General features: G+C 45.7%; 1 protein-coding gene across 3 annotated transcripts in view; it reads left to right on the forward strand.

Annotated features, from left to right (window-relative positions):
* LRRC8D (leucine rich repeat containing 8 VRAC subunit D) overlaps positions 1 to 6,747 on the forward strand; it is a 52,512-nt gene extending 45,765 nt beyond the window's left edge. For all 3 annotated transcript variants that reach the window (XM_063407474.1, XM_063407473.1, XM_063407472.1), the window contains one exon: positions 1,109 to 6,747. In XM_063407474.1, the coding sequence (XP_063263544.1) occupies positions 1,111 to 3,675 (2,565 nt within the window). In that variant the 5' untranslated portion in view covers positions 1,109 to 1,110 and the 3' untranslated portion in view covers positions 3,676 to 6,747. The remainder of the gene's footprint in view (positions 1 to 1,108) is intronic.
* Positions 6,748 to 15,865: the final 9,118 nt, after the last annotated feature.

Consider the following 15,865-nt stretch of genomic DNA (forward strand, 5'->3'; position numbering starts at 1 on the left):
ATATTTTGTCAAAGCAAAAAGCAAAGCAAGTTATTTAAAGCTGTAGAGAGGTTTGGATTTTCACGTGGTCAGTTTGTTGCTTTGTCTCATGTGCATATGTTTCAGATAAAGTGAAAGCCTTCCAGTCAGCTCCTGTCCTACCTATACTAACCGGCTTCCTGTGACCACTAGGATGTGATGATAATCTGAAAAAATGTTTTCCCCATTATATTAAGAAAGAGTTGTGCAGTTTGTTCTTGGTTAGCTGAGTTAAATCGGTTGAGGAGAAAAATATATACAGTACCAATATTTGGCCCAATCATAGAATAAATGGTTTGGCTTGGAAGGTTCCTAAAAATACTATCTAGTTGCTGTGGGCAGGGATGCCACTCACTAGATCAGGTTGCTCAGGGCCCCATCCAACTTTTACTTTAAATATTCAAATATATTTAAAAAGATCGTGCCAAATGTTCACACAGTAGCTGCAAGGCTTTTGCTTGTGCAGTGGTACTTAAAAGGGAGAGGAACCAATCAGTCTGATAAGACATGTGGATGCTCAGTAGGAAGGAGTGGAAGATACTGTGTTGAGCTAGATTAAAAGAAATGAGAGACCTTGCTGACAACATAACAAGGCCTAAAATGTGCTGTCCAAGTTATGAGCAGAGTGCAAAGCATTTAGAAAAATGCTATTTTGTTTAAATGCAAGGTAGTACAAAATATTGTTAGTACTGGATTTTCCATGCTCAGACTCAAAATTCATTTTTTACAGAATTGGATTTTGTGCTGTGTAGTCTATTGTTGCTCTCCTTTTATTAATATATATAAGCTGCGGCATTATACCTTTCAGGTATTTCACCTGCACAGAGCAGGCTTTGATACTGTAAAGTGGCACAAAGATACATAAACATGATCTAGCCTGAAGTGAGAAGCCTTCTCTCTTGCTAAAATACTGCATTGTTTTGGTCATATTCTTTGGAAAAACTGTTAAGTGGAATGATGGACAATGTGTGACAGGCAACAAAACATAAGAAAAAGCAAAACCATGTGTATGTCATGCTGGGATTGTTTTTAAATGGCAAAATTATTGTCCCCAGTCAACAATACTGATCTTGTCTTTGTTCTCTTGTAGGAATGTTTACCCTTGCAGAAGTTGCATCGCTCAGTGACATCCAGCCAACTTACCGTATCTTGAAACCATGGTGGGATGTATTTATGGATTATCTCGCTGTTGTTATGTTAATGGTTGCCATTTTTGCTGGAACCATGCAGCTGACAAAAGACCAGGTAGTCTGCTTGCCAGTTTTGCAGTCTACTGTAAATTCAAAAGTGCAGCCTGATACAGCAGGGAAGGCTGACTTTACCACTGTTGAAACAACCACTGGTCAAGAAGAAACATCAATGAGAACTGTTTCCTTTGGAAGTGCCACCCCTACTGTAACACCTGGCATTCTGAACAGAGCTACCTCTTCTCAGTATCAACCCACTGAATCAGACCAGGAGCTGAAGAAGGAGCGGAAAGATTCCTCAGGTCGTAAAACAAATTTGGATTTTCAGCAGTACGTATTTATTAACCAGATGTGCTATCATTTGGCTCTTCCTTGGTACTCAAAGTATTTTCCCTATCTTGTTCTCATCCATACTATCATTTTAATAGTCAGTAGTAATTTTTGGTTCAAGTATCCCAAGACTTGCTCAAAAATTGAGCATTTTGTGTCTATACTGGGGAAGTGCTTTGAGTCTCCTTGGACTACAAAAGCATTGTCTGAAACGGCATGTGAGGACTCTGAGAACAAGCAGAGGTTAACTGGTGCCCAGTCCCTGCCCAAGTATGTTTCCACTAGCAGTGATGAAGGAAGCCCGAGTGCCAGCACTCCCATGATAACCAAATCTGGCTTCAAATTTTCAGCCGACAAGCCGATGATCGAGATTCCCAGTGTCACGATTTTAGATAAGAAAGATGGAGAACAAGCCAAGGCGCTGTTTGAGAAAGTCCGTAAGTTCCGGGCTCACGTGGAAGACAGTGATCTGATTTATAAGCTCTATGTTGGCCAGACTGTCATCAAGACTGTCAAGTTCATCTTTATTCTCTGCTATACTGCAAACTTTGTCAACACCATCAGTTTTGAACACATCTGCAACCCGAAAGTGGAACACCTGATTGGCTACACACAGTTTGAATGTACACACAATATGGCTTACATGTTGAAGAAGCTGCTTATCAGCTATATTTCCCTCATTTGTGTGTATGGTTTCATCTGCCTCTACACGCTCTTCTGGCTGTTCCGCATACCTTTGAAAGAATACTCTTTTGAAAAGGTCAGAGAGGAGAGCAGCTTCAGCGATATCCCTGATGTCAAGAATGACTTTGCGTTTCTCTTGCACATGGTAGATCAGTATGACCAGCTGTATTCGAAGCGGTTCGGTGTCTTTCTGTCAGAGGTGAGCGAGAACAAACTGCGCGGGATTAGTTTGAACCATGAGTGGACCTACGAAAAGCTTCGGCAGCACGTCTCCCGCAACGCGCAGGACAAGCAGGAGTTGCATCTCTTCATGCTGTCGGGAGTCCCCGATGCAGTGTTTGATCTGACAGATCTGGATGTATTGAAACTGGAGCTGATTCCTGAAGCGAAAATTACAGCCAAAATTTCCCAGATGACAAATCTTCAGGAGCTTCATCTGTACCACTGCCCTGCGAAGGTCGAGCAGACTGCCTTCAGCTTCCTCCGGGACCACTTGAGATGCCTTCATGTGAAGTTCACAGATGTTGCAGAAATTCCTGCGTGGGTGTATTTGCTCAAAACCCTCCGTGAATTGTATTTGATAGGCAACTTGAACTCTGAAAATAATAAAATGATAGGGCTTGAATCTCTTAGAGAGTTGAGACACCTTAAAATTCTCCACGTGAAGAGCAATTTGACCAAAATCCCCCCCAATATCACAGATGTAGCACCACATCTGACAAAACTAGTCATTCATAATGATGGCACTAAACTTGTGGTACTCAATAGCCTTAAGAAAATGACAAATGTCGCGGAGTTGGAACTGCAGAACTGTGAACTGGAGAGAATTCCCCATGCCATCTTCAGTCTCTCTAACTTACAGGAACTGGATTTAAAGTCAAATAGCATACGCACAATTGAAGAAATCATCAGTTTCCAGCATCTAAAAAGACTGACTTGTTTAAAGCTGTGGCACAATAAAATAGTCAGCATTCCTTCATCCATTACCCACATAAAGAATTTGGAGTCTCTTTATCTCTCCAATAACAAACTTGAAACCTTACCTGCCGCAGTGTTCAGTTTACAGAAACTTAGGTGTTTGGATGTAAGCTACAACTCCATTGCGGTGATTCCAGTGGAAATAGGTTTGCTTCAAAATCTTCAGCATTTTCACATCACAGGAAACAAAGTCGACATTTTGCCAAAACAGTTGTTTAAATGTGTTAAATTGAGGACTTTGAGTCTGGGACAAAACTGTATTACCTCAATCCCAGATAAAGTAAGTCAGCTGTTGCAGCTGACTTACCTGGAACTGAAGGGAAACTGCTTGGACCGTCTGCCAGCTACGCTGGGGCAGTGTCAGCTTCTCAGGAAAAGTGGGCTCATAGTAGAAGATCACCTCTTTGACACCTTACCCTCAGAAGTTAAAGAGGTGTTGAATCAAGACACAGGCATTCCCTTTGCTAATGGGATTTAGACTGAGGTGAAATGCTCTGGTAGCTGACTTCCAAACAGCAAAATGCTAAAAAGTATGGCAATTGTGAGATCGTATGTTTTGGAAAGGAGAATTCCTTGGAAGGCAGAATTACTAGCAGGATTAGAAGAAGTGCAACTGAGTGTTCAATGTTTGCAGTGTTTTAAAAGTTCATTTCCAAAATTTTTGAGATGATAAAGAACCTTAATAATCTCAATTCTTTTTTCCTTAAATTGTTTGTAACTTGGATGCTGCCGCTTTTGAATGTTTACAGATTTGCTTGCCTGCTTAAAGTAAATGATTAAATTGATGACCTTTTCTTACTATGCAAGTTATTCCTTAAGGTCTGGTTTTACTTTAGTGCATTATGGGGAGACAAACCAAGGCTAAATATTGTATGTGGTATGGGCCCAACAGCACTTGAAACACACTTTGAATTGTGTTGTTAGTGTTTAGCTGTCATTGGCAAATGAAACCAGTTTGGCTGGGATTTGAACTGCACCAGAACCACCATTTCCCTGCATTAAGGTATGTGGTTTCATGGAATCATTTAGGCTGGCAAAGACCTGTAAGATCATCAAGTCCAACCATTAACCTAATACCAGGTCAGGTCCACCATGTCCCTAATCACCATGTCTGTGCTTTTGTTGAAAGCCTCAGGGGATGGTGATTCCACCACTTCCTGGGCAGCCTATTCCAATGTTTGACCACCCTTTCAGTGAAAAAAAAATGTCCTAGTAATCTAAACCTTTCCTAGCACAGCTTGTCTTCTTGTGCTATTCCTTGTTACCTGGGAGAAGAGACTGACCCCCACCTCACTACACCATCCTTTCAGGTAGTTTCAGGTAGGGAGTGATAAGGGTCCATCCTGAGCCTCATTTTCTCCAGGCTCAACACCCCCAGCTCCCTCAGCCAGTCCTAACAGGACTTGTGTTCCAGACCCTTCACCAGCTCCACTGCCCTTCTCTGGACACTCTGCAGTACTTCAGTGTTTTGCATCAGGCCAAGTGTGTTTGCCTTTGTTCTTCTCAAGACCTCATGTTTTTGGGTGAGATTCCTTCTGTGGTCCAGTGTGCGAGGTCTTTACTGCAGCTGGTCTCCCCCTCAGCCTTTACAATGTTGCTCTGTCCCACGCAGCAGTGGGTGGCAAAAGGGGGAATATTGCCACGTGGCTTTCAAGTTGGAGATAGTTTTGATGTTTGAACTTTTTTGGAAGGTGACTTTGAAAGCCATTAAACACCAAGTGACTTTACTGCTCATGTTTTGCTCTTTTGAGTTTTTATCTGGAAAACTCAAGGCATTTTATGAGTTTGTGATTGTTCTGTTTCCCAGCCCTTGCTGAGGATGTGGAGCATCATCTCCATTTACTAGACTAATAACTGACATAAGATCTGCTTTTTCACTCAACCTTGATCAAGCTTTATCACCTGTTGGGGTGTCGTTCACACCTGGACTTTACCATACCCCAGCCCAACTGATCTGATGTCTTTGAACACTTGCTCACTGTTAGAAATCCTAACTGTGTGCCAGATAAGTCATCAAATACAGAAAAAAGGAGACACCAGAGAGCTTGGGATTTTTTTTTTTTTGTTGGCCTTTTTGGTGGTGTTTTTTTAACTAAGTTTGCATTGCCAGAACCATTACAGAAATATAATCCATTAAATCTGCGAAATCATCAGTTGTAAATCTCAGTCATTTACATTCCCTGTGTGCAGAAACGAAGTACTGTGCTGGGAGATGATTGCATGATTACTCATGGTTTAAACACAATTCCCTATTGTAGTGTGGTCAGGACTGAACTAGTCTGTAGTTCAGGGGACTGTTCTCACACAGAAATCCTCATGCGCAGTGATTTCTACTGTAACTTCACCAGAGCTGCCCTGACTTACACCACTCTTAACGAGCGGATAGTTTAGGCCTAGAGGCATTGAGCAGGCAGGAACATTTCAAATACTGCTCTTAGAAGTCTTGCACATTTTATTGTTAATAATTTACTGTTAGTCATGCTGGGAGGACTGTTCTCAGCTGTAGGTAGCAGTCTCTGAATACATACCTGCACCATATGTTTATGTATTTCAGAAGACCAGTCTATGAATAGTGATTTTCCTGTTTCTCATGGGGATACAGTCTGTTTTCCACTTGCCAGCAGGTAGGAAACTTGGGATGTTGACAGTTTTGCAACACCAAGTCACAGGTTAGGCAGAGTACTTGGAATTACTGGTCTGTCCTCCACTGGGAAACTTAGTGCTAATCCTCAGATTCTTTTTTAAAAGTAGAAGTTAAGGCTGCAGCGGACTTTTCTTTTTTTTAAGAAACTCTTTCATTTGTTTATTTTTTGCACATAGATCACTTTAAAATTGCTGGACTATTGACTCTAGAAAAACTGTGGACTATACTATTGGTGTATGCTTTGTATTTGCTGTTGAGTGTCATTTCAGTTTTCAAGAAATTATGTGTAGGAGGGAGGAAGAGTTGGAGGATGACAAAATGATTAAAATATTTAGAAAAATAGTTCTATTTTTCATCTTTTTCCCCCCTTTTTTAATAGCAGAGTTGCACAGAATGTGGCTGTGTATTGATCTAGTTTTTAAAAGGTGTTTTTGGTGTTTCTGATTCTCCTGCTGGCCCTACTGATGTTCAAAAAATAAACCCCAGGCTATTTCATATGACTAAGGTATAGTCAAAAAATAAACCCATGTCCACTTAATGAGTATGGTATACATAACTTAGACCACTGTTTTGACTAGTTAGTAGCCAACTGTACCTCTTTAGACAATTTCCTCCAAAATATGTGTATGTTAAAATTAATTTCAGGCTTCTAATGCTTGCTTAGTATAAACTCCATTCTTTAGGAGATCTTTCTAAGAGTGGGGAGGAACTGCCCAGCGTCCCCATGTCACCTCCCCCCCCAGTCCTTCCTCCTCTTTGTGACTGTTTATAATGTTCCTGTTTCCTGCGTGTCAACTGACACAGTTTTGCTTTAAAGTCTTGGAAGTTCATCTCTTTTCCATGTAAGGCATGTGAAATATATTTTGCATTTCTATTTGATTTAATAAATAAGATGTTTATATCTTCCTCTAATCTATTTTTTAATGAGTGAAAAGTGTGTTTGCAGTAAAAGCTCTGATTTCAAGTACCTCATGTTAAACTTGCTCTGTGGTGCCTGTGCTCTGAGAAGACTGCTGCTCCCAGTAAATCCTGTAGGTATGTTTCTATCTAGAACACAGTACTTCAGAATTTTTTTCACGCACACAATCTAAATGACCTACCACTGTTTTTATTCAGCTAATCAAATTCTGCAGAACACATACCTAGTCCTGGAAGAAAGACTGATGTTTGTTCAAATGAGAGGAAGTAGGAAATTGCCCATTCTGTTTTCTTCTGCCACTGTAACTCGTTTTGGTAAAGATCCTCTAGTTTTCCAATAACTTGACCTTTGGAAACAGTTTTCAATGATGCAGACTGAACTACGGCATTTCTGAGCAGCTCTCAAGCCTCTTGGTGTAAGGGAGGATGCTGACACTCATGAAAGGCTCTGTGCTGCTACATAAATGGCTTTGCAGTCCTGAGCTGCCCTCTCTGGTAGCAAAGCAGGATGCCCAGGCACTGTACATCATGTCTGAGTATTGGGGCTGCATTTTTAATAGAAATTGTACAGAAATAGCTGTATATTGTGTTTCCATGGATGTGCAGACAAATTAGTGGTGTATGGTTACATGAAGGCAGTGGATTAGATGGTGATTCCTTTACTTACAGTCAAATTAAAGTGGGTGCTTCTACAGTTGTGGTGTTCACTGTCATTCTCATTTCATGCAGGAGCAGATTCTGGCTTTCAGACTTCTCAGTTCTCAGGGCAGGGAGTTGAGCAGGACACCTGACAGTCCCACGTGTAACTTCTGGAACTTGTTGTGAACATAAGCAGTGGGGCTTCTGTTGAGTCTTTGGGTTGTGACCCTGTGAGGGTGCTAAACATGAGAGTCTTGGACTTGCTGAGCACCTTAGTGCTGATAGCAGAGCCATGGGGCACAGGGACACTGTGCTGAGGGGAGCAGAGCCATGGGGCACACTGGGCTGAGGGGAGCAGAGCTGTGGGGCACACTGGGCTGAGGGGAGCAGAGCCGTGGGGCACACTGTGCTGAGGGGAGCAGAGCCGTGGGGCACACTGTGCTGAGGGGAGCAGAGCCATGGGGCACAGGGACACTGGGCTGAGGGGAGCAGAGCCATGGGGCACACTGGGCTGAGGGGAGCAGAGCTGTGGGGCACACTGGGCTGAGGGGAGCAGAGCTGTGGGGCACACTGGGCTGAGGGGAGCAGAGCCATGGGGCACACTGTGCTGAGGGGAGCAGAGCCGTGGGGCACACTGTGCTGAGGGGAGCAGAGCCATGGGGCACACTGTGCTGAGGGGAGCAGAGCCGTGGGGCACACTGTGCTGAGGGGAGCAGAGCCGTGGGGCACACTGGGCTGAGGGGAGCAGAGCCGTGGGGCACACTGTGCTGAGGGGAGCAGAGCCGTGGGGCACACTGGGCTGAGGGGAGCAGAGCCGTGGGGCACACTGTGCTGAGGGGAGCAGAGCCGTGGGGCACACTGGGCTGAGGGGAGCAGAGCCATGGGGCACACTGGGCTGAGGGGAGCAGAGCCGTGGGGCACACGGCTGAGGGGAGCAGAGCCGTGGGGCACACTGGGCTGAGGGGAGCAGAGCCGTGGGGCACACTGTGCTGAGGGGAGCAGAGCCGTGGGGCACACTGGGCTGAGGGGAGCAGAGCCATGGGGCACACTGGGCTGAGGGGAGCAGAGCCGTGGGGCACACGGCTGAGGGGAGCAGAGCCGTGGGGCACACTGGGCTGAGGGGAGCAGAGCCGTGGGGCACACTGGGCTGAGGGGAGCAGAGCCGTGGGGCACACTGGGCTGAGGGGAGCAGAGCCATGGGGCACAGGGGCACTGTGCTGAGGGGAGCAGAGCTGTGGGGCACACTGGGCTGAGGGGAGCAGAGCTGTGGGCCACACTGGGCTGAGGGAAGTTTATCTGGGCAGCTGGCACCCAGTGTGATGGGATTGTTTTCTATGCAACAACTGGCATCAAAGCCACTTTGCACCATGGCACTGCTTTTCAGTCCAAAGCAAGGAGGGGAGGCTAAGCCTGGACTTGAGACCTACTTGAAGGTTTGGTACAGCCTTCTCCTCACCTGGGGTGAAGGCTATTGAAAACACTTACATTTGCTGTCTATAAGCTGTGGATTCTTTAAGGAAGGTAAAATGCCCGAATGATTGTGAAAAATGCAGATTGTGCAGAAATTGTCATGTAGAAAGATTCAAGAGGCAGAGGCGATCTCATCATTAGCTGCATGGCAGAGCCCTGTCAGTGTGTTTCTAATATGTGATCCCAGCACAATTTGATTTAGGCAGCAAATCATCATCAGTCTGGACAGGACTAGAAGATACTTCAAGATGTCTTTAAGCCTGCCACCCTGCCTCATGCAGAAATAAGGCTCCCTAACTCATTCCTGACAGATGTTTGTCAATATTAGCATGGGTTAGACAGCAGTGGAAATTCCAGCCTCCCCAGGCAAGCTGTTTACTTAATCATCTCTGTGGTGAAGAAATACAGCAAGACAACTGCTAATGCTCTGTTTAAGCAAAGCCAAATGGTTAGAAATATATTGACCTATTTGCTTGCAGCACAGGCAAGCAGACAGCTACATGGATACATTGCATCCCGAGCAGCTTGGGAGGACTGAAGTTTAGGATTTCTTTGAAAAAAGCCCTGAGCCCTGCAGCTTGCATCAGTTCAGTTACAGGTACAGCGCCGACAGTTGTGTTCTCCAGTGACAGCAGGGCCAAGAACTGCAGTGCATCCACTGGTCTGCCTTGTCTTAGGCTGGAGACTGATAGCCTAGCCCTTGAAAAGCCTGGGTGGTTTGTTTCTTCAGAAAGACATTTTATGAAGGCATTTTAAAAAAAATTCTTCAACAAGCTTGCTATAGGAACACGCAAGTTGATCCTTAAGATTACCAAAATTGAAAGATTTGAGATGAATTCTATATTGATTTTGACCCTGGTACGAATCCCTTGCCTCCCTTTGTGAATTGATAAAATTACTGCACAAACTAATGATTAGCTAATGGTTACCCAAAGGGTTGGCATTTCAGCACTGTAGAAGAGTTCCCAGTTCAGGCTGTCTGCTTGTGCTTATACAGTGTGTTCAGCACTTAAACCAAAGGCATCAAATATTGAGGTTGCAAAACCCTGTGGGTTTATGCTGTGACCAATTTCCCAGGACAGCAAATCATTCCCCATGCTGCTCACGGGAGGGTGCGCTGTGTCACTGAGTACAGTTGTTTCTGTAGCAAAGATGAGGCTTTAGGATTAAGCTCAGAAACAGATTTTCCAAGCTGGTTACAAGCACACACTCATTCCACGATAAAAGTCATGAGAGATGTCATTTCTGGCTGAGATGCTGAAAATAGTTCCTGTAACTCAGCCAGGCATGGGTGCAGAAGTGGCAGCTCTGTAATGCTGCACATCAACACAATACAGCTCAAGTGAGGATTTTAAAACTACACAACCTGGAGTTTGGCCAGGCTGCATCTCTCTCCCCTCCCTGAAGAGAACAGCCCCTAAGCCCTTTTGCAATTACTATCGCTGGGACCTTTGTTCTGTCTTGCCTCCAACAGCACATTGCCCCTTGATGCTGGAGGTAACACAGGGTTATTGGTTTAATGATGACTGTTTGGGAAGAAAGCCATCTTCTAAATTAGCACCACAGTTGCCTGCAGTCTTCCAGTACAGAGAAGGTCTGTTCCCATAAAATGAACATGCTGTGCCCATAAACAATAAAATTTCAAGTTAGGACTGGGTTGTATAGACCATTAGGAATAAATGCATGAACATGTTGATGTTCTGCTAACCAGTTCTGAGTATTTTTGCTGCTTTGTGGTTTGTAAAAATGGATTTAAAAACCATTTTCCCTAACACCATGCTGCGGCAACTCTGGAGCCTCGTTGCTGGCCTGGGACAGGCTTAGCCCAGAGGGTGCTGCTGGAGGTGCTCTGGCTGAGGTCAGAGAAGGTCTGGGTGTTGTGGCTGTTGCCAGCACCCCACGGAGGGTCTGCTCTTCTGGGGAGGTCAGATTTACCTCACTCCTTCTGAGGCACCCATGGGACATGCCATACAAGGAAGAGTGTGCCCTAAACCACAAAATGAAGGGAATACTGTTGAATGAAACATACGATTTTCCTGAAAGATGGGGATTGTGATAATAGGAGGAAATGCAGAATGAGTGGGGGAAAAGGGAATAAATGGTCCTGAGATGAGGTAGAGCCCCCACTTCTGGCTTGAAATTTCAGAAGTTTTAGAAAGATAGTGTAAAATCTGGAATGCAGGTTACAGGTGCTCCTGCCTAGAGCCAAGTTCAAATTCTCAGTATGACTTATCCTTTTTTTTTTTCCTGTTTTGTTTTTTGACATCTGTCCCCGCTGCCTCTCAGAGCAGGGCCTTAGGGTGCCTGTGCAGCTGGCTGCTCACAGGCTCTCCTTCCCCTCCCGCTCCCGTGCGAGTATCCGTGATAAGCTCACCTTGGCCCTTATCCCAGCAGGGCCCTTCAGGAGCTGCAGCCCTGCCCTGCTGCGTGCTCGGCAGCGCCCTGCGGGGAACCCCGGCACTATCACGGGCCAGAGTCTAATCTGGGAGCTGCAGCTTCCCCCGAGAAGGGATTGCCGCTCCTGCGGCCGGCGGGCGATGGCCGGGCCGGGAGAGCTCTGCCAGCACAGCGGGGCTGGAAGCTCCCCGCCAGCTCCCGGCCCCGCTCCAGGGCTGCAGCATCAGTGCTGGGGCAGGCGGGGTCCTGTCCCTCCTGTTCCTGCAACCCCAGGGAAAGGCTTGCCGTAACATCCTTAAACAGCAGTTTCCATCGGCATCCCCATGGCTGCTGCAGTTTTGTGTCTCAAGAGCCTCCGTATCTTTGTTGGAAATTGGGTTGTGAGTTCCTAACCCTGTTCAAAGAGGATGCAGAGAACACATGATGATTGTCACAGCCTCTTCTGCAGTGAGTGCTTCTCCTCCACCCTTCTTTTTTTTCTCTGCCGTGGGTTAAACCTCTTCCTTCAGCCTTTCTTTCTTGTTTGGGTGTGGTTTGTAACTCCTGTTTCTGTCCTCTCAACCCTCTCAATCTACCAAGTTTGATAAAAGCAGTGGTGTCTGCAATGGGATGTGGGCCGAGGCCTCCCCGTGTAGAGCCCCAGCCGTGGTGGTGGACACACAGCCAGAAGGAGATTCCCCAGGAGCAGCGTGTGGTTTGCCCAGCCGTCCATCTGGCCACAGGACTTCCTGGTGCCCTCCACAGAAAGGGAATTCAGAGGCCACTTTGCAAGGTGCCTTTGGTCTGGTGGCTTGTGAGGATGTTGCACAGGGCCTGCTGCCCTCGTCGGCTGTTTGGCTTCTCTGAGGTCCAGGAGATGCATCTGAAGGCGGTGGTTGGTCTCCAAGCCCTCCAGGCTATTACCTGTCATGAGAGTTTTATTGTGGAGTTCTTCCCACACTGTAGCTGCAATATCCTGTCATGTAAAATGCTGGCAAGTGGAGACTCAGTATGGACCCAGGTCTGCAGGGCTGCAATGCACAGTGGAGCTGGAAACCAGGTGCCTTTCAGAGCCTCAGGTTTTAAGCTACTGATATTGTGAAATGTGCCTAACAAAAGGCAAAGGCCAGCTGGGTTATAAATTGCTCACTGTCACTATTGGTTTGTGTATTTGAGACCTAAGAAAATGCCAGCATGATGTGACCCAGGAGAATGAGATAGGTTTCTAGCTGTCTTTGTACTAAAATCTAGTTAAGTAAGTTGGCTTTAAAATTGAGTGTGTGTGCAGTGGCGCTGTCCCTGCAAGTCAGCACTCGTGTGGATGAATAACAGTGCTTGGGAACGTTCCTCAGACCTTCAGAGCTGTTTGTGGCTCTGAAGTGCAGGTTCCCCTCACTGCAGATTTCAGCCGTCCCCGGAGCAGGGGTGTTTTCCCCAGGCGCTTGTGATCTGAAGCCCCAGTGATTCAGTGCCATGTCTGGCAGACAGAGGTCAGCTCAGGAGTCCACACAGGCATTGCACAAAGGAGCTTTAGCGTGTCCTCTCTCAGGGACCTCCTCTTCTTTCAGTTTAGGACCAGTAAAGCTGACAGGATGCAGTTTTGAACTAGAACTCTGCAGAAGAGGTCTTAATTAAAACATTTTTCTGAAGTAATTAAAAAACTGTAAAATAGTCATGTAGGCAGCATCTACAGCATGGTTTGAAACCTGCCTTTCTCCTCCCTGCCAGGAAGTCAAGTCAATCTTGGCCACATCTATCCCAGAACAGCAGGTATGCTCCTAGCCAGGATGTCTCTGAACGAGTTGCCCCACAGAAGAATTACACCCACTGTGAAAGGTGATTTCAGGGGAGGGCAGGCAGGGTTGCTGCCCTGTGTTCAGATCCTTGTACCCATGGAGCTTCGTTTGTGTTTGTTCTTGCATTGATCATCCTCAGCAACATCTTTAACTCTGGATATATTTGTTTAATTAAATGCTTTTAACTTCTTTACAGGGCTTCTAATTGCTGAGTGCCCCAGAGGAGCTTGCAGCAGACAGCATGGGTTGTGAAACACTGAACAGCCTTGTTGGTGCTCTGAGAGTACAAAAATGAGCATTTTAGCTTTACATTCCACTGCTTTCTCCTCACCAGATCGAGAAGGGGCTGGTAATGGAGGAGACCTCAGAGATGTAGCACGGTTGTGGTTTTGTTAGGCAGCAATCAGTGCTCCTGACAGCCTGAAGGGCTGCTGCTATTATTAGCAAAAGGGTGGTGATGTGATTAGCTCTGTGCTAGACTTGATTTCAAAGAAGCTTAAAGGATGAATGGACAGATGCAAACTGGAGTTGGCACTGGATATGAGAAAACGATGTCAGTCCTGTGTGATGTGGAAAAGTGTGGATGCTGGTTCTCAAACAATGGTACATGCTCCCTGTTTGGGGGCTCCTCCCTGGCAGGACCCCTCTCCTCCCTGCTGCTTGCAGGATGCTCCATCTTTTGCTGGTTCCTGAGTGATCTGAGGTTGTGTGGCCTTCCAGGACTGGCTCCAGCATGGGCTCCTGTGCAGGAGACAAGGATGGGACTTCAGCCACTGCAGGCAGAGGATATTTGAATCCTGCTCCTGCTCACAGAGGGGAGAAGGGACTGCCAGATACTCCCATCCTCCCTGATTTATACTGAAGACAGGCATGTCTCTCTGGTCTGACCCACAGAGAGGAAGGGAGGGATGGCTGGTGCCTGGCTTTTGCTGATTTTGTCTCTCCAGAGCACTGTCCACAAAAGGGCCCAGACAGGGCTCCTCCACCTCACTTACGTGCTGGAGGTTGCTGAGAGGTGTGCTGATTTTGGGGCAGAATGAGCCAACCGTTTTGGAGCTCTTTCAAGCTGACTTACAAATGCAAAAGATTTTTCAGACTGAGCAAACAGACTCTTATTGTCTCCTGGAGCAGTCACAACATTTGGAGATGCAGCTCTTGTTTCCTTCTATGAGGTTTTGCACAAAGGCAGTGGCTAAGTGGCTGTCTAAGGCCAGGGGGATGGAAATTTCCTGTTTCTAATGTTGCAGGGTTGAAGTGAGGCACAGCTTGTGAGATTAATGCAATGATTATGAGGAGTTTGGAACTGGTCCTAACACATCACAGAAAGCAAAGAAATCCTGCAGTTCAATGTGCTGACTGTTCACAGGGCTGTTCTGCCTCTTCACTGCTCACCTCCTGAAGCTCTGTCATACAAAGCATATGGTTAAATGAGCTCCAGTGAAACAATCCTCTAAAAAATCTGGGTTGCTTCTCAGAGTATCATCACTAACTGGGGTAGAGGTGAGCTGTTCCTGCTCTAACCCCTCTTAAAGGACTTTTTTGTATTACCAAAATGTTTGTTCTGAATTCCTTTGGCTTCAAATTCAAAATGAATTGAAACTTGTTTTTTTCCAGATGCATCTTTTGAAAACTGCAGACGTGAGCCATTGGGCATGGTAGCTCTGATTTCAACCTGCTAAAAGTTTGACAACAATATCTGCAGGTTTTGTTTTCTCTTCCCTGCGGGTTTTGTTTTGGTTTCTTCTTTTTTGCTGATGATTTGGAACAGGAAAAATTCTGGCTAAAATCTTCCTCCCTAACAAAATCTAGTGCAAAACTTCTCATCTGAAGGAACCATTCTACTGTATTGCCCTATTAGTATGTGGGGAACATTTTCTTCCTGAAAGGATGTTACTGTACATTTATGCTAACTTTATCAGAAAAAAACCTACTCTCCAAAATTCAGGGCCATTTTGGACATGCTGCCATTGTTAATTTAAAAATTCGCTGTTTTATTGAAACCACAGAATTGTGGGGAGTATTTCTGTGCCAGACCTTCTCAATAGGCTGGTTGTGCTCAGGTAAGTGCTCAGTGCTGCAAGGGTTGTACAACCCAGTCCTTCAGCCTCTGTAAGTATCTTTTTACAAGCTCTAGGATCAGGATTCCTACCTGCAATGTTTTTGCTTTGGTGTGGTTCTCTTAAGTAGTAAAGCACTGTGTATGGAGTGCTTATTGGGCAAACACAATGGCTTCAAACTCCTGCAAGTGAAACTGCCTTTGTTCTATTGATTTTCACTGTTCCAGGCATACCAAGAGAAAATACACACACTGTATAGAATGAGAATCTTCAGATGCCATTTGGGCATAAATATTTACAAAGACATGAGTTACAGGTAAAGAAACACACTTGTGGCTGAAAAGAAAGTCCAATCTTTATGTTGCCCCCCTGTCTTTGCTGATCTGGCTCAGCCAGGGATACAGCAGTGAGCACCTGGCTGGTCAGCCCTGCCCTGGCACCCGGATCCAGAACCAGGCAGGGAGCTGAGAAGGGAGGCCACTCGTTTGCTCTGCTCTGAGTGTTTTGTGAGGAGGAGAGCCAGATGGTGGTATTCATTCCAGTGGCACGGAGCAGCAGACACTAGCCCGCTGGGAAAAGATCCAAGACCATCAATTCATTTTCATTTCCCATGAATGGTGAGCATATCAATTTAATCCAAGAGCTAGAACTGACAATGCCATATCCATGGTTGCTGATATATAACTTTGCTTTTCTTGTGACTTAGAGCATCTGGAAAGCAGCTTTAAATGAATAGCTGGTATGTCCTCTTTCAGGAGGGAACTGGTG

The sequence above is a fragment of the Prinia subflava genome, chromosome 10 (genome assembly GCF_021018805.1).
Source record: "Prinia subflava isolate CZ2003 ecotype Zambia chromosome 10, Cam_Psub_1.2, whole genome shotgun sequence".
Lineage (NCBI taxonomy): Eukaryota > Metazoa > Chordata > Aves > Passeriformes > Cisticolidae > Prinia > Prinia subflava.